Source organism: Neurospora tetrasperma (genome assembly GCF_000213175.1).
Source record: "Neurospora tetrasperma FGSC 2508 unplaced genomic scaffold NEUTE1scaffold_1, whole genome shotgun sequence".
NCBI lineage: Eukaryota > Fungi > Ascomycota > Sordariomycetes > Sordariales > Sordariaceae > Neurospora > Neurospora tetrasperma.
In genome coordinates, this window is record NW_009799099.1 from 4,053,954 (window position 1) to 4,071,326 (window position 17,373).

Consider the following 17,373-nt stretch of genomic DNA (forward strand, 5'->3'; position numbering starts at 1 on the left):
CGGATAAGCTCCGGCCGAATTTAAACATCCTGTGGCCCCGTGAAAGGCTTGCTTTCCCTAGCAGCCGGCACTCCTCATGCGCGGCTCCCAGGGCGCTAGATGTTGAGATAACAAGTTGGCAAGACACGAACATGCCGTCATGTGTTTGTTGTGCTGAGAATGGCAGTGAAGACGCCGACACATGATTTCGAAACCCGGGGCCGCCAATGCGCGCGGCCGGACTAGCTAGCCTCCGCCTACCGGCACACAGCCCGGTGAGATCCTTGTCCCTCACAGAGGCAACCTTGCAGCCGTGTGGCACCCCATGTTCCACAAGCCAAACAGAAGCGGTGACCCTATGAATTTCTTCCCGTGCTCCCTGTGAGCAAATGATGATTATCTGCCTTTTTGCTTTGTCTTGCTTTGCTTGCCTTGCCTTTTTAATATTTTAATACCACTAAGAGACCTCCATCAAAAAGAAACGCGGGGTGAACACCATCCATTCAGTAGTATCTTGGGATCTGATGGAGGGAGGCATCATGTACCTACCTACCCCATTTCCCATCTCCAGGTCTTCCCCCTTTGGGATGGCTTCTCTCAACACACGCTCCTCGCCCAAACCCAAGAATATCTCATATCACTACACATTGGCACGGAGACTCATTTATCTCTCTCTTAAGCGAGAGTCGTGAGGGACTTGTTTCCTATCTTGGCGTCCCTATACGGATTGGAGTTTTTATATTGTTTCGCACGCGAATACTTACAGCGCATAGTTTGTTACCGTTACATGCCTCTTATAGACCCGTTTAATAAAGCATGGGTCAAATGGGTAGGGCAGCGTGGCGGAATGGCGGCCTGCATATGGTAGCGCATGTCACCCCTGGTCATTACAGTAGCGTAGCACAGGACGAACTACACGTGTAGTGTAGACTACACATCTGCTAGGGCGTAACTTGCTAGCTAGGTACGGGAGCACTACAAGAAACAGGGGACGGGCTGATGACGAACTGGCTATTTCATGTGCCTAAATCGAAGGTTCATTGCCACCTTGACAAACCACGCTAACAAGTTGTATCCCAGCAGAGGTGTAGTACACTACTTACACTACACTACGTGTAAGAAGCTCTTCCCCCCTTGATCTGACCCTTCTCGTCCCGTCCTCGGACACTCCCAGACATGGCCGATGAGGGTGTCTTTAAGAAGTCCTGGATTCGCCACAGCTGCTCCCATCCTGGCCTCTCTCTTGTTTGTTTCCATTTCTTCCACGCACAAATCTTGCAAGAGTGACACCGACGTCGGCGTATCACCTCGCTGCTGGCTGCTTGCTACCAGCTACTGACAAGCCAGATCCATCCCGTCGTTGTTAGTTCGTACGTGCGTCTGATCGCCAGCAGTTCCACTTCATCCCGAATTCGACGACATACACTACATACACATCCTTACGTACTGTTTGCGCGCGACGGTCCGATACATATACACGGGGACGAATCCGGTCTATCTCTTCGAGTCTTAAACGACTGCGATGCCGTTACTTGACACATGCGTTAACCCCCAGACCGAAATCGAATAGCGCCAATCAACTTCGAGAGATCGACGAGTAAACGCCGGCTTCATGTCATCATCACCAGAACTTGGCCACTCTCCTCAATTCTCTAGTCTTTCATCCGACATGATCGCAATATCAGCCATGAACGACACAGCAGTTGACGCTTTGCAAAGGCCAAAGCGGGCGAGGACAAGCAAGCCAAAAGTCAAGACGGGTTGCAGCAACTGCAAGTACGTACAGTGCCTTGCGGGCGCAGAAAATTGATGCATAAGTGCATGCAGATTGGTAGCTTGAAAGCATGAACAAGATGCTAACAAGCCTTTCACGGCCAGGTTGCGGAGAATTAAATGCGATGAAAAGCGGCCGGCGTGTTCCAACTGTGTTCGTTCCAGGAAGGAGTGCACAGGTTACCCACCTCCGCCCCGGAGCGCGAGGCCATCCGAAGTAATCAAGATTGCGCCGAAACCAGGACCGGCACCAGCTACACCTCTTCCCGGCCGTGATGCGCCCATCCAACTTGCCCCACGCCGAGTGGTCAAGTACCAAAGACGAAACACACCTCCGCAAACACCACGAGAGTCTGCCGGCACCGCCGTAACACTCCACCGATCGCCGGCCGCGAATGTGCCATTTACCGACAGGGAGGGCTTGTATTTCCAGTTGTTCCGCGAACATACTGCCAATGAGCTTTCGGGATTCTTCGATTCTGGTTTCTGGTCGCGAACTGTCTTACAAGAATGCCACTTCGAGCCGACGATCCGCCACGCCGTCGTGGCATTAGGTGCCCTGTACAAGACTTTAGAGAAGACGAGTGAGTCGCCGCCGGGCTCACCAGCCAGCGATCGAGATCCCACCGACCTTGCCATGACGCATTTCCGAATGGCTCTGGAGCAATACCATGAGGCCATCCGCTCGCTCATTAATACGGCAGATCCCATGTCTAACCGGACGAGACTGATGGCAAGCGTGCTGCTAGCATGCTTCGACTCGTTCGTTGGCGACCACAAACAGGCCATTTTCCAGATCCAGACAGGACTTCAGTTGCTCGAGAAGCTGCGTGCCGAAAGGAGGCGAGCCTTCATCACCCAGCCGGGCGAGCCCGTGGAAGACGAGCTGATCCAGATGTTCACCAGGTTGGCAATCCAAGCCAAGTCCTACGACATGGCTTTCCACTTCCCCCAGCCGTACGTTGTGCGCTTGACACCGATCGAGCAGGACCCTTCATCCCCAGCTTCCGATGTCAGCTCTCCCGGCTCTCAGTTCCCAGATCCCATCCCAGACCGCTTCGCTTCCGTCATAGAAGCTCGTGTCGCGTGGGACAAGCTATGCGAGCGCATATTCAAGTTCACCGAGACCATGTTCAAGCACGTCCCGAACGGGCCCATGGGGCTTTTACCACCGAACCTCAAGCGGTACGGCCTCGGCTTCAAACAGGATCTCGACGCCTGGTCGGAAGCCTTCGAGCCCATCCTCCAGTCGCGGACAGCCCCCAGCGTGACCACCCAGGAAAAGGCCGCCATCGCCGTCCTGAAAATGTTCCAGATCATGGCTTTGATCCTTTTTCTCATGACCTTCAACGCCAGTGAGATGCAGTTTGACAACTTCAACAGCTACTTCAAGACCATTGTCGACCTAGCCCTGGAGGTAGTCGGCGACGAAGAGCGGCGGGCAGCCGCCAAGCGCTGCCCGGATCCGGATTTCTGCCGGCACGGCCATGGCCACAACACCAGCTACGAGCGAGCGCGAAACATGTTTGGTGGGCATAACGAGTATGCGGCCCGGCATATCAAGCCGAGCTTCAGTGCCGACCTCGGGATAGTGCCGCCGCTGTTTGTGGTAGCGACCAAGTGCCGCGACCCGGTGATTCGAAGGCAGGCTATCCAGCTCCTCCGCAGTAGTGCTCGGAGAGAGGCCATGTGGGATAGCGAGCTGACGGCGAGGATCGGCATGTGGATCACGGAGATTGAGGAGTCGGATGATTTCAGCATGATCGTCACGCCAGGTAGCAGTCCCGTGGCAAGCTATTCGCAGATGTCCATGTCTATGCCCATGTCTATGACTATGGATGAGTCTGCCGTGGTGGACACCATGGACGGTGCAGCAAGTGGAAGTAAATCCGGAGTGGTCCGGTCTGATAGTAACGGGAGTGCGAATGGGATTGCGCCAACGAGATGGGGAAGGCGGACGGGGAGTTCCACTTCCAGCACCAGCACCAACACTACGGCGTCCGGGAGCAGAACTCACTACATTTGGCCAACACAACAACAGCAGCAGCGGCAGCGGCAGTTTGCGCCGCCGCCGCCGCCGCCAAAGGTCATCATCCCGGAGGAACGGCGCGTGATGGTGAGGGCGGTGGAGTTTGACTTGCACAAGCGGACGGCTACGGTCCAGCTTGGCACGAGAGGGTTGCGAAACGGTCAGATGGATTTGAAGACAAGGCAAACGAGTATTACGTGGTGAATAATCAATATCTTGGATACCCCCGCAGAGAAGAAAGAAAGAAAGAAAGAAATAAGAAGAAAAAAACTAGATTCAAACAGATGACTGGGCCGTTGGTCTTTTCTTGTGTCATTGTTGTTGCCTGTTTACTACTGATGTTCTCTGATATACCCCTTCTTTGAAAAAACAATAACAACGTCCTGGAAATATATCTCTAAAAATAAAGCGAAGAGAGCAGGGATCGCGATTCGAAGTGTATTTCCTGTCCTCAATGACAGAAAGCGAGTTTTTGCTGGAAAGGGCCAGCCAGCCTGGACCGCCATTTCATGTTACGAGGGCCCCCCCCCCCCTTCATTATGTCAGATGTAGCTTGGCCTAATAACATTAGCCATGGACTTTCAGTCCCAATGAAAGCAGATCAGAAGTTAGTCCGTGCTGTCCGCCTCGGCTCTCTGAACAATTAGCGAACATAATAATAACCAGTGTGACTGATGTTACAACTAATTCCCAATCAATAGTTCCGCTGGAGACCTCAAGGTGTTAGGAGAACGCTGCGGGATGATTGACATCCTCGTCGCATCCACTTGACTATATAACATCAATTAATCTTCAACGGAGAAGGTCCGCCATCCTCGCCCCCTTACCCAAATCCGTCTCTCCTCCCCTATGTGCCTCAACGCCTCCAAGGCCCTCAACGTCCCAATGCGTGCTGAAGCGAGACGCATGATAGTGTCAGCATCAAACCCTATACCCGATTCTTTCAATTCAATCATAATTTCGCCCAGAGCAGAAAGATCATGGTCAAGTAAGGAACCCTAACTCCACCCCATCGAGCTCTCATGCTCCGTCTGCGCCGCCGCAGCAGCAGCCGCATACTCAATCCCCGCCATGCCTCCCATACCGGGCAATCCACCGATTCCCATGCCCATTCCCATTCCGGGCATCCCCATCATCGGCTCAGCACCACCAGCACCATCCATCCCCATCCCTCCTCCAGCCATGATCCCCTCCCATCCCATCCAATCACTCTTCTCCAGCTCCCTCGTGAAAAAATCTCTCTCCTCCCTCATCGCCGCTGTCACCTCGGCGCCCATCCTTTCGGGATACCGCTGCACGTTGAACCAGTGCGTCAGGCTCCTGAGCGCCTGCTCGAGCGGCAGCGCCTCCTCGACCTCGGCGTCGACATCCGAGCCCGATAGCCACTCGTCGCGCAGCTCAGGGCGGCAGTGCAGGTAGATAGCGGTGATGACACGCATGTTGGACTGACGCCACTTGCGGCCGCAGTAGGGGACCTGGTTCTTGAAGAGCTTGAGCGTGTAGAGGCGGAGTTCCTGCTGGGGCACCTTGAGGGACTTGCGCAGGATGTTGGAGGACTTGTAGTGCACCAGCAGGAGGTTGCGGTGGGCCTTGTGCTTGCAGATTTTCTGCATCACGCGCAGGTAATTGATCAGGGAGAAGAAGTTGCGGCGGGAGAAGTCGGTGATGGGCTCTTTGGGAAGCGGGTTGACGGGGTAGCCGAGTTCGTCGACCTCGGGGCGGCTGGGGACGCCCGAGTTTTCTGATTGTTGTTGTTGGGGCGGTTGCGAGGATATGTATTGGGATGAAGCGTCGGGTGGTCCTCCCTTTTCTGCGCCAGGAGGTGAACGGTTTCTCTTAATGGCGGGAGGCGCCGCTTCGTCTTCGCTCACATCAACGTCTTCGAAGTCGGTCGCGGTTGGGTTGATAAGACCCTGCTGGGGAATTGCGCCGGCACGGGAACCACAGAAGTAGAAGAAACTGGTCATGATGAGTTAGCAACCGATATTTCCGGAGGTAGTGTTTTTTGCGAAGGAGACGAAGCAATCTCACCTGTGCTCTATCCTGTCGGTCTTGCTCTCAACCACCTGCTGCACATCATGCAGAGCAAACAGCTTCAGCACTAGAGGAAGATAATTAGAGTCCAAGAGTAGCTGTGTGAAGTACTCGAACTTGAGGATATCTGGACACTCGATCGTCAGCGATGCGGTCGTACTGGTCTTGGTCGCATGATTACTTACGAGACAGCTTTAGCCACTTCAACAATAGGATCATGATACCTGTCACGGCCTTCGCCGCAATTTCTCTGCTCCTAGCCTCATCTACATTGTCATCCGAGGGGGAGGGAGGGTCGTTGCCAGCATTGTTGCCATTACTTTGACCCCGACCCTGGGGCGGCCCTCCGCTAACACGCCCATTGTTCTGCGGGGCACCAGGATTTTGCTGTCCAGGTTGCGGCTGAACTAGACTGCTGGCGATAGCAACAATCGCCTTCAGCAGCACAATGACTAGTGACTGCAGATGAGGGAGAGCCTCTTTCTGTAAAGAGTAGTAGAGTCAGCAAGTACCGTAAGACAGAAGCATAAGTCACTCATCAAGACTTACATAGAACTCCTCGACGGCCTCAAGACGATGTTTGATATCATCATCCACAGGCCGTGGTCCCAAGTCAATTTCGTGGCCGAGCTTATCTTTTTTCTTGTCGCTCTCCTTCAGTAAGCCCAGCTCCTCCTTCTCCTCAAGTGTAAGTTCTGAGAGATCAAGTTCGTCAATGAGGTCCTCATCGACACCTTCCCATCCACGCTCAAACTTGAGGAATCTCTCGCGCTCTTCCCAGAGCTGCCTGGTAGCTCGTGTCATCCTGGTTCGCGTGGAGAATAGTTCGCCAGCTTCGATAATGGAGGCGGGAACATCGCTTCCCTCCCACTTCCTGCCTACCAACAGGTCCTGTAGTCCGGCAACTCCCTTTCCGCCAGCGCTGTTGCTGGTGGCGTCCAAGGGCGGATACATAAACGGAAAGTTTTGGTTAGTCTGGTAGTTTTGCTTCTTACCACCTTTACCACCGACACCCGGGCTCGGAGGAGGGGAGGGCGCAGGAGTCGCGATGTGAACCGGCTGATGGAGAATCGAGGCGGAGGCGCTCTGGTTTGGTGGGCCGGGAAGGATACCGTTTTGTCCATTGTTCCTGGTTGGGTGGTTAGGTAGCGGAGGAAGGATTGACGTCTGCTCTGCCTCGAGGGGAATGGCACATTGGGGCGGGATATATGACGGATACTTGGATGTGATCTCTTGCCGGAACACATGGTAATCGAGCGGGGAAGCAGTAATAATTTCCTTGTCCTTAACGTCGGAAGGTGTTTCTGCCGTAGCCTTTTTGGCCTCCGCGATGTGTTTGGAACCGCCGAAAACAAGGAGAAGTGACTTCCAGAACAAAAGGAAAACCTGGGAACTCATGAGCATTCGATGTTGGTTGGCCGCGCCCGGGATTCCAAAGGTAGTTGAACCGACCTGGGTTTGGGGGAGAATGTTCCTATCGTCCCATCGAAGTTTTGCCGTGGCATGCAACATGAAGTGAACCAGATTCGGGTTGAGTGCAACTGCCATATGTTAGCAACTTAACAGAGCGCCGCCATGTGTTAAAAGGGACCTCGTACGTAGTTCCTTGCGGGCCGAGGCCATATCCTCAAGGTCGTCTAGCGTCGTTTGCAAAGAGATGTACAAAATGGTCATCAAATGCATCAGCTCCTCGGCATAGGCCTGCACTATCTGGCCAACGTCTCCGTCGTCCGCCCAGAATGGCTCGAAGGCCTTCCTCAGCGCATCCCACATGGGAGGGATGCCACCACACTCAGCCAGCAGCTTGACGCCTGCCTTCATGGCATCCAGCTGCTCCTTGGTGGCGGCGGACCTGACCTTGTGGTCCGCAAAATTGGGCAGGCTCGCTGCCTTGACAGTCTCGGCCCAACGTCCCAACACTATGTACACGAGCGTGCCGATAGCCTCGCCGCGGGCCGTCTTGTCGGTTGACGTCTGCAACTGTTGGACGGCGTTCCGCACGAACCTCTGCCTGTCGTCGTCTCCGACACTGTCCCAGGTCTCGTCCTCCCCGAACATGCTTTCCCATGTGCTGTCAAAGGCCCGGTTGGCCGTGTTCAGGCGCACCCATTGCCAGAAGTTATAGAGGAACCACTCGTCCACCTCCTCCTCGATGGGGCCCACATCAGTGTAGACATAGTCGTAGGCGATCGGCTCGGACTTGGGGAACTCGGCAACGATCCTTCGTAGTTGGGCTAGAGACAGGGAGTCCTGGGGTTGCGCCGACGCATTGTTGGCGTTGCCGGAGCCAGCACCGGAGGGCACTGGCGGCGGAGGGTTCGACGGTGCTGCTGGAGGAGGGGCCGAAGGCTGGTTTCTGTGGAGGGCCGGGCGAGCTGGTAGGGCTGGCGCATTTGGCCTGTCCGAGAGATCGGCCACTTGTTCGGAAGTGGTGCTCACTGCATCGCTGGCCGGTTTGGCGCTTTTCTCTGCGCTGTCGCCGGAAGAGGAGGTGCTTCTCGACCAGAGCGCGTTCATCATGGTCATGGAGGGTTGTGGATGGTGGGGCAGACGGCGGCTGCAACTGCGAGTGCCAGTGACAAGACCGCTAAACTGAAGAAATCGGGGTGTTTCAGGGGTGGGAGGATTGTCGTAACTCGTCGATAAGGCTACCTCATGTTTGTTGATGATGCTGTACGATTGGAGCTGACCGAGAATATCAAGAAGAAAACATGTCAAGATGATGTTTCATGGAAGAAATCAATTCAAAGATACTCTTTCCTCATGCTCAAACGCGGGCATGCAGTTGCTATAGTGAGAAGAGCTGGATGATGCGGAGAGCTTGCCGCGTCGTCCCTGCCGCGTTAGGTACTGCCTGCCGCCTGTGATTGGTCGAATTACAATGCAATGCCATTGCCTTGATACTTTTGCCTCCACCGACACCTGCTTGTGGCTCAACAAATGCAGAACCTTGATGGATAGGTAACAGTACTACCTTACTCTTTTTGGGGTGCTTCACTTGAGAGGAGGTGTACATAATATGAGGGCTGAGTACCGTGGCATTCATGACCAAAACGCTGCGTGCTCGGATTAATTATCCCCTGTATGAACCTGGGAAGTAGGTACCATACCGAGAGCGTGGCTACAGGGCTTCAGGGGCTCCTTTGTCTACAAGAGGCAGTCATCGCTTTAGATGCTGCTACACACGGCCTGCATTATCTTCAACTCCCCAAGTAATTATCAACCCACCACCAACGCGTCGGTTACTCAACCATCGTATTCTCCTTCTCATCCCCCTCCGAATCCGAATCCTGCCCAACCGCAGACATAGCATCACCCACCGAACTTCCCGCTTTGCCTGCCATCTTCTTCTCCTTCTCCTTCTGTCTCCTCTTGAGCTTCTTCTCCCTATTCAACCGCTTCTTCTTCTCCTTCAAGTGTTCCTCCTTGGTCATCTTCTGCTTCTGCTCCGCCTCCTCCTTTTCCTTCCTCGCCTTCTCCTTGATCCTCATGGCAATTCTCCCCTTCTTTCCGAGTCGCTTCTTCTTCTTTTTCTGCTGTTCACTACCGCCTGCTTGTTGTTGAACTTCGGTCCCCGTGGCCACCGGTTGACCATGCAGAGCTGTTGCTGCCGCGGCCCTGTCTGCTTTCTTGCCCTTCACTGTAACGACAATCTTCCTCACCCTCCACGGCACCTCAAGTCCCCACGCCCGCTGCTTGGCCCAGTTCAGAATGTCTTGGCTAGTCACGGCTGCGGCCCGGAACTGTTCTTGCTCCTCAGGCGTGAGCTCGCCGCGTATGTAGTAGGATATAGGTCGGTCAGCGATAACCGTCTCGCCTGCGCCATCCTCTTCGTCCTTGGAAGGGAGGACGATCTTTTGAGGGGCTGAGGTGGAGAAGAGGCGAAACTCGAATTCGGCGGCTTCTTCCTCCTCTTCGAGTGGCGCCTGGTCTTGCATTGGTGTGTCCTCTTCGTCACTGCCATCATCATCCGAGGACTCGGCGTCACCTTGACTTGTTTGCTTCGTCTCCTTCTCCTTCTTCTGGGGCTTCTCCCTGGCCACCTCAGGTTGCTTGGCCGAAGCTTCTGTCGGCTCTCTAGCCGCAGTAGTGGCATTATCATCACGCGCCGCACCGTCATCAAACTCAAACTTCAATGAAAGCAAGCTAGAGAGTTTGGCATTGAGTAGCTGAGCCTTGGCTTCCACTTCGGCTTCGTCCGCTGTGTCCGGACTGGAGCCACGATCGGACGTCCCTGAACCGAAGAGCTCATCTCTTCTCACTCTGTTTTTGGCAGGTCAGTAAGAAGTTATGTACAATATATGTGTGTACCGTGACAAATCGGAGGTGGTCTGACTGGTGCAAATTTTGGATACGAGAAAGGCTTTTGGGGAAGAAAAAAAGAAAAAGAAAAACAAAAACTGACCGTTTTGCGTCAGGTACCTCAAACATCGTTCTTTCGCAGAGTTTCTTTCAATGAATGAAAAGCCTCGTGGAATGTGGAATTATGCTGAGCCGAGATTTGTGCCACTGATGATTTGAGTGAAGGGAAGAAATTTTCAACGAGGTCCGATAGTGTTGAAGAGCTAGCTGGCAGGTCCGTGATGCCACTGTAGTCGCAAAATAAGGGGCGTAAGTAATTGAAGCCGTGCAATCACGATCCACCAACCCAGTTGTCACGAACGAGCGAATTGGTGTTGATAATCGGGAAACGCAGGCGCGCGACATGGATTGCTTCTCATCGTCGCTGTGCACTCCCCAGTCAGTGGATGTGGAGGTTGGCCAGGGCCCACCAGCTGCCAAGTTTGTGGGCTGTCATTCGGTTGACAGCTGTCCGCTGCTGCTGCTGTTCTCGACTTCCAGCAGCGGCAATCCGTTCAGCATTTTGCCCATTTTCAAAACTTGTAGATTGAGAGACCCCCCTTTATAACCTCCCGGCATGTCATTTCAATGTACTGCCTCCCTCGAGACTTCAAGCTTTGAACACCATGTCGAAAAAATGTTGTCTCGCCGTCTCTCAAATGAATGATTTATATCTCCGTGTGCGACCGCCACTGCATCATTAGTGATTTTCTACGCGAGTATCATCGTGACGTCCGCAACTATCTACCTACCTGAGAAGTAAGTAAGAGGCTCAAACAAAACCCCCATGTGACCATCCTACACCCTTCTCACCCTCCTGGTCGCCTCAAGAAAATGCTGTCTTTCTGCCATGGTCAAGGGCAGCAGACGAGAGATGTAGATGAGATCGTGTCCCTGAACACAATGGGGCGGCCAGCCGAGGCATTTTCCACCCGTTCATCCAACTACATGCTTGTCATCTTGCCATATACATACCTAAACAACAAGAAGGGAGGACGTTGTCAATGACGGGTTTCACGTATGGTACGGTCCCGGGTGCCAGTATCTCAGGATCCAGCCCTGTGACAGCTGTGGACTGAATGGAACGAACGGTTTTATTACACACGTAGGCTCATAGATGGAAACTCGCAAGCATCAACCCATAGTAAAATTCGAAGGTATCCGTTATGTATCGTCGTTTCTTTTCTTTTCTTTTCTTTTTTTTCTTTCTTTAAATTCTTTTTAATAAATTTTTTTATCTAAATAGGTCGACGGAAAGGTTGGGACAGGTTGGTAACACGGCATTTCATCATATATGTAGGACCTACATACCTACCTAACTGATAAAATCCGGGGTTGGGGGGCCTGAGGGGTATGGAGGTCTGGGGAAAGTAGGAGGTGGGCGCCTGACGGAGCACAACAAGAACACCGACAGAAGTTGTCGCTGAAGTTGAACCTTGAACTTGACGGGAACTTGAATATGCTATGTGTAGCATACATGGTAAGCCAAACCTGTATACGTATGTTTTTGTCTCTAGGTACGCTATGTACCTACCTATGTATGTAGTAGGCATATCAGGTAGAAAGTACCTAGCACCTGCCAGATCAGGAGTGGTCAGTTGATTGATATACATACAAAAGGCCAGCCAAGCATCTGCTGACCTCCACGTCTCCTGGTGGTGGCGGCAAGCTTCTTTGTCTGTCTTGCAAGGCTGTGGGACGTGAGATACAATGTTAAATACATATCTCACTTGTCAAGTCTGCAAAACGAAAGGGGAAAATACGACAAGTTGGTCGGGTTGGATCGGAATTTTTGGGCCATTGTGGTTTCATGTACTTTCCAGATGAAGAGGGGCGAGTAAATGGTAAAAAGCGTTGTGACAAGACGACAAAGGAAATGGTTGAATGAGATATAGCGCTCTAGTCACACGAGTTCATGTCTCATCTTTTCTGGTTTTCGTCGCCGAACTTCTCACCGAGCTCATACACCTATATCCTTCAGCACTTTATTTGCCTTTGACCTCCATTTCCACCCAGGGACTCGGTCGTTACCGTGAAGCTCGGTTAAGCAACCATTATAGCTGTGGTCAAGGGGGAGGAGGGACACGTGGGAACAGAAAGCCATGAGCATGGAGAGACACAACATGAGCGAGTGCCATGGGAGCGTGATATGATGAGCTTGAACGATGTGCCCACTCTGCAAAGTGTGACTGTGATTACCTACGCCGGCCAAGGCTGGGTGGGAATCAGTCAGTCGGTGCATGAAAACGCAGATAAAGGGGGGCTTATAGCACTCAGGAAAGGCGCCGTCAATTAAATTTTTTAATCTTTTATTAAAAAATAATTTTTTTTGGGTTTATCACGCGCATATATTTTCCATATTGATCATGCAAACACAGGCAAATCATCCTGGGAGGTAATACGCATTGTGGTATTTGGAGTGGTATCGATTGGACGTTGAAAATGCGCAAGAAGAACGGAAGACAATGACAGATGAAATCCCTCCTGATTGTATATCATGCAGTGGTGAAGCCAAATCACCGCCCGCAACAGAAGCACATGAAATTTGTACAGGGACGTATATGTGTATGTACGGATATAGAAAAACAGAGCTCTTGGTTGAGAAACATAGAACCGCAAAGAGAAAGGTATTTTGGATCAACAAAAAATCAAACTGCCGCCGCCATCCTGGAGACATGCAGACTCCTTTTCTAATCCACATGCTTCCTCGACCTCTCTTTTGACGCCAGGCGCACCCCGCCAACCAGGTAGTGCGCTGTTTCCAGGTCGGTCACCGGCATGTAAAAATGCCGAGCTGCAAACCATCCATAGTGTCGTTGATTAGCCCATCATGAATGGGATTGAGACACCAATATCCACCACTGTTTGACCGCACGCCCCTTTTTGAGCCTTGATTTCCAAGCAACAATTACCATTTATGACGCCTTAATCTCCTCGTTATCATCAGCCTAAAAGCAACTAGGAGCCTGGTATTTCAGTCGTGGATCCAAACTTCGTTTCCTCTTTTTACGTGGCGTTCCATGCATAGTGGTTGTTGCCATACACGCCTGGCACTGGTGCACCCGAGTGCGAAGGCTGCGAGTGCGGCTCCGTTTTCACACCTGTAGGAAAGGAATAGGACCTGTCACCTCCGTTCGTGTACGATGAAGTCTGCCCCTCACCGGCAGTGCTGGTCCAGGACTGAGATGAGGGGAAGTAATCCCGCGGCGGAGCCGCACTCGTAGGCGCAGACGCTGGGGCAGAGGCACCTCCTTCTTGAGATGGTGTTCCGTAAGCGCCCGACGACGCCCCGCCTGCTCCTGCACCTGACGTAGGCGGATGATGTTGCGATTGGGGACTTATATCACTTGAGCTGTTGCCAAGGTACGAAGGGGGGCCATAGCGATACTCGCCCGAGGCCGTCTCGTTAGTGAGTGAGCCATGGCTACCGTGGCGAGGGCTCTTTGAAGGACGGGGATTGCTGTCCACATAGCGCGGCACGTTAAGCGAGCTGTCCGCTGTGCTCGGCAGCGAAAGATGCGGCGGAGGTGCCGATGCGTAAGTTGCGTATTGTGTTCGGATGGGGGCCGACGGTTGTTGGTCTTGGGCTACCATAGAGAGTTGCATAGAAGGCATGGAGGTCTGCTGGATAGGCATCTCTTGGGGCTCGGCCGTGTAGCTGGGCGCTCCAGAAAGGGGCATTTTAGGATAGGGCTCGGGGCCGGCCATCGATGTTGTCGGGTAAGAGGTCGATCCTGGGTTGTGTGGCATCGACACCTGACTAGATGGGTTCCAACTTGTAGGGTAAGAACTGCTGACCTATGTTAGCATCACGTATCGTTTTCCTCTATCAAGTCAGGACCCTAGTGAAGCTAGCATCACTGCCTTGAATATGCCACACCTCCGTATCTTGAGATTTTGTTGACTTACTTCGAACGCATTTGCATAGGACTCTGGGGCATCTGCTTCGCAGACGTGAACGTGAACGCTGTTCTGGGCAAATCCATGCTCGAGACACGGGGTCTCGAATCATAAGGAGGCTTGTTAAGCGCGACAGCTTGCGCAACAATTGAGTGACCGGTTTCCACGAGTGTCTGTCCTCTTGAACCAGCGCTAGATCCCAACAGCGGGATCTCCTTTCTCGCTTGGAAATTCCGCGGGCTTCTTCCTCGGACAACAATCGGCGCAGTGGTAAGCTCCGAAAGCACAAGTTTCGTACCATTCGCCAGGGTTCCATGGAGCTTCAAGTGTAGGACGAAGTGTTGCTGTAGTTCCTTCCGTCTACCGTTGTTGGCCGTTGCGCTAGATAGGAACGCATCAGCTTATTGAACATAACGAAATCTGGAGTGAGTGGTGGTTCTGAAGTGGTGCTTACATCCTAAATTGGAGTCGACGCCACCCGATAGGATAGATAGCGTAGTGATCCCCGCCATTGTCTTCCTCCTCTTCGGACCAGGGAATCAGAGGAAGTGATGGAGGTTCTTGATCGGGAGCTTGGTTGACTTCTGGTGAGTTGGGTGGGGGCGTCTTCCAGGGAATGACGATTAGGCGCACAGGGTGGCCGTCGACAGATTCGATTGCCGAGATAGTGACTTCCATGTTCTTGATCTGGCTGGTCTCGCCCGTTTCTAGCATGACAGACAACGGTATTTGAGGAAAGCAGATATTGCCGCTGATTTGAAACAGGTTGCGGCGGTAGCAGGTCAACTCGGCGTTCAAGACATTGCCGTCGCCAGGCGAGGGAAACTCCGACAGAAAGAACATGCCGTGAAGTTGAGCTTCGATTTCGATTTCGTGAATCCGCCCTTTGTGGTCGACGATGGTATGTTTGTCGCCAACCTTCTTGAACGAGAGTAGCTTCTGGTCGTGATTCATGGCCGGCTTGTAGTCATCGCGGAGATCTTGGACCATTTCCGTATAGGGAGTTTGGTCGACCTGGGAGTAGCTGCGCTTCATGCCGGTGGTGATGCTGGGGATGTTCATCAACGAAGGGTGTGGATATCTATCGTAGCCATCGCCATCCTCCTGGGCAGGCCGTCCATGATGGTATGGTGCGTTGTGATAGTCCATCGTGTGCTGACGACTGCGAGGGCGTACAAGATGTGAAGAAGCCGCCGATCCTACTGGTACCGAAGACTCTTGAGTGTTGTACCGACCAGTATTCATCTGTACCGGATTCCCGTAGTTGGGCCAGATGCCTCCGTGCTGAGTCTCAGCTCTCAACTCTGCCATACTGACCGTGTATGTTGCTGTCGCTGACATGGGCAGCTGTCACTCCTCCAAAGATTGCTCGAAGGTTTCCTTCACAGAAAAACCCCTTCGAGTCGCTTAGGTTGGAGGATAGTTCTGCCTAGTAGTCTTTACTCCTCCTCGTGCGTTGTGGGGCGAAAGAGTAGAGCACCAAAGATGTTTGGAGGAGAGATCGAAAGAGACGCCGTCTGGGTTGATTTAGGAATAAGAAGGAACGACAAGAGGATCGGATAACGAAAGAGTGTAGTCGTAGAAGAGCGCGGTGGTGTACATATGTATGTACTTGTATCAAGCCATAGTGCCACCAATGGTCAAGAGGACGGTTGTGAGAGGAGGGTTAACTTCGGCACTGTCCCGGGAGCTACAGGGGGTACGGAACAAGACCAAGTCGAAGTTAGCGGCTTTCACGAGGGTGGGATGGTAGGGGATTGTTTCTAACACTCTCGCACTTGCAGAAACGATCCAACCGTACAGGGAAGGAGGTTGAGGGAAAACGAGACGATCTGGCAAGCAGGGCCGCGACCCTTGCTAGTCAAGATGGGGTATGATATCAAGAGCTAACGGCCCATTTAGCCCACAGAAAAGAGGAAAAGAGATCGAGTTCAGAATCCAACACTGCCCTCTGATTTTTCATAGCAGACAGTGTTATGCTCTGGGTCCCAATCCACTGGGAAATGAGCACCAAAGCTCTCTTCATGCCGGACACACACTGTTTCTCAAGGCAGAGTCCATGAATGACCTCGGCATCGCATCCGACATAGGGGGGAGGTAATTGAAGGAGACGAGGCAGTCTGACCCTTGGTGTCATGAAGTGTGATGATGGCTTTGATCCTCCTGACGCAAAGAATTTGTCAGGTAGTGAGTTCAAGCTACTGTACCGAGATACACCACTCGGGCTACTGCCATTCCTGTCCCCCTTCATGCCCCTTCTACCCCTCCGCTCTGCCGGACGAGGAAGAAGGAAAAGAAAAACAGTGGTACGCTAGTTTCGAGCTTTGGCTGCTCTGACAACGGTGGAGGGGACCTCTGGAACATGGACTAGCTCAAAGAGGAACCGGCTTCGTAGCGACAACGGCATGGGGGTGTAAATAGAGACGCTGAAGGAACATCTGGCCAAATAACCCAGGCGATCAGAGAAGAGGATGAACGGGTGTGAGTGCACTTTTGCCCGTCTCCGGCTCGTCACCTAGAGGAGCCGCCAACCCTCGTCGCCGCCTCTCGGCCCGTCTCCACTGGCTTCACGCAGAGTTCCTCTGGCCAATCCAGGGTCAAGCTAGTAACAATGGCCCAGTCAAAACATTGTGTAAGTGATGGACCAGGGCGAATGATTTTAGCAATGCATAATCCTTTAGACATCTTTGGGCAGAGGTGAATTTCAGAGGCCCGCAATTTCTAGAAGACCGTTGGGCAAGAAACGCGCATGCTGCGAGAGGATCCTCACTTTCTGTGGTTTCCAAGCAGAGCGGATTTGAGTTGAATGACTGACTGAGGGGGCACGGGGGGAAGGGCTCAAGAGGCAGAAAAAATTTGGTTCATGAGATTACCTTTTGACCAGGGTCCACGGCGGAGTGTTTGGAGGGGCCAATACGGCCCCTCTCCCAGTCTCCCCCAGCAACCCAGGCCCCCAGCATCTTTGGCCCAGCACACTCGGCTGGCGAACGAGGACAGAAAATTTATGGAACCCCTGCTTCCAGTCGACTGGAAGACCGACCTTTTCCTATCGCAGAACCTCGTTAGCCAACCTGGCCGGGTTGAACACCGAACAACCGCACGGCCGCGATCCCAAAGGAGGTATAAAGAAAAGCAATATCAACGGTCGTTATATAGGGAGCTCTGACCAAAACTGTGGATGCATCATCTCACCCTCGCAAGTGGACTGTTGGTTCCAGACGAACCCAAATTTGTAAACTGTACTAGCGTAAAGCGGGTTGGGGACATGCTCCTGCTCCTGACAAGCTGTTGACGGGGCCGAGGCCAGATGAGGATAT

General features: G+C 52.8%; 5 protein-coding genes across 5 annotated transcripts; 1 reads left to right on the forward strand and 4 right to left on the reverse strand.

Annotated features, from left to right (window-relative positions):
* Nucleotides 1-654: 654 nt before the first annotated feature.
* On the reverse strand, nt 655-1,157 carry NEUTE1DRAFT_98335 (uncharacterized protein; the record flags this gene model as incomplete). The annotated part of the gene is made up of 3 exons (XM_009850008.1): nt 655-697; nt 782-859; nt 1,093-1,157. 3 exons carry the CDS (start codon nt 1,155-1,157, stop codon nt 655-657), a joined length of 186 nt encoding a protein of 61 aa, XP_009848310.1.
* A 434-nt stretch (nt 1,158-1,591) lies between these two features.
* NEUTE1DRAFT_58354 (uncharacterized protein) lies at nt 1,592-4,050 on the forward strand (the record flags this gene model as incomplete). Its single annotated transcript, XM_009849051.1, has 2 exons — nt 1,592-1,755; nt 1,918-4,050. 2 exons carry the CDS (start codon nt 1,592-1,594, stop codon nt 3,983-3,985), a joined length of 2,232 nt encoding a protein of 743 aa, XP_009847353.1.
* A 260-nt stretch (nt 4,051-4,310) lies between these two features.
* On the reverse strand, nt 4,311-8,341 carry NEUTE1DRAFT_58359 (uncharacterized protein; the record flags this gene model as incomplete). The annotated part of the gene is made up of 5 exons (XM_009849052.1): nt 4,311-5,740; nt 5,813-5,942; nt 6,001-6,298; nt 6,365-7,356; nt 7,414-8,341. The coding sequence occupies 5 exons, from the start codon at nt 8,339-8,341 to the stop codon at nt 4,780-4,782; spliced, it is 3,309 nt and encodes a 1,102-aa protein (XP_009847354.1).
* A 716-nt stretch (nt 8,342-9,057) lies between these two features.
* Nucleotides 9,058-10,433, reverse strand: NEUTE1DRAFT_77044 (uncharacterized protein; the record flags this gene model as incomplete). The annotated part of the gene is made up of 2 exons (XM_009850009.1): nt 9,058-10,078; nt 10,221-10,433. 2 exons carry the CDS (start codon nt 10,244-10,246, stop codon nt 9,058-9,060), a joined length of 1,047 nt encoding a protein of 348 aa, XP_009848311.1.
* Nucleotides 10,434-12,965: 2,532 nt separating this feature from the next.
* Nucleotides 12,966-15,595, reverse strand: NEUTE1DRAFT_127885 (uncharacterized protein; the record flags this gene model as incomplete). The annotated part of the gene is made up of 3 exons (XM_009850010.1): nt 12,966-13,949; nt 14,066-14,437; nt 14,511-15,595. The coding sequence occupies 3 exons, from the start codon at nt 15,395-15,397 to the stop codon at nt 13,163-13,165; spliced, it is 2,046 nt and encodes a 681-aa protein (XP_009848312.1).
* Between the last annotated feature and the right edge of the window lie 1,778 nt (nt 15,596-17,373).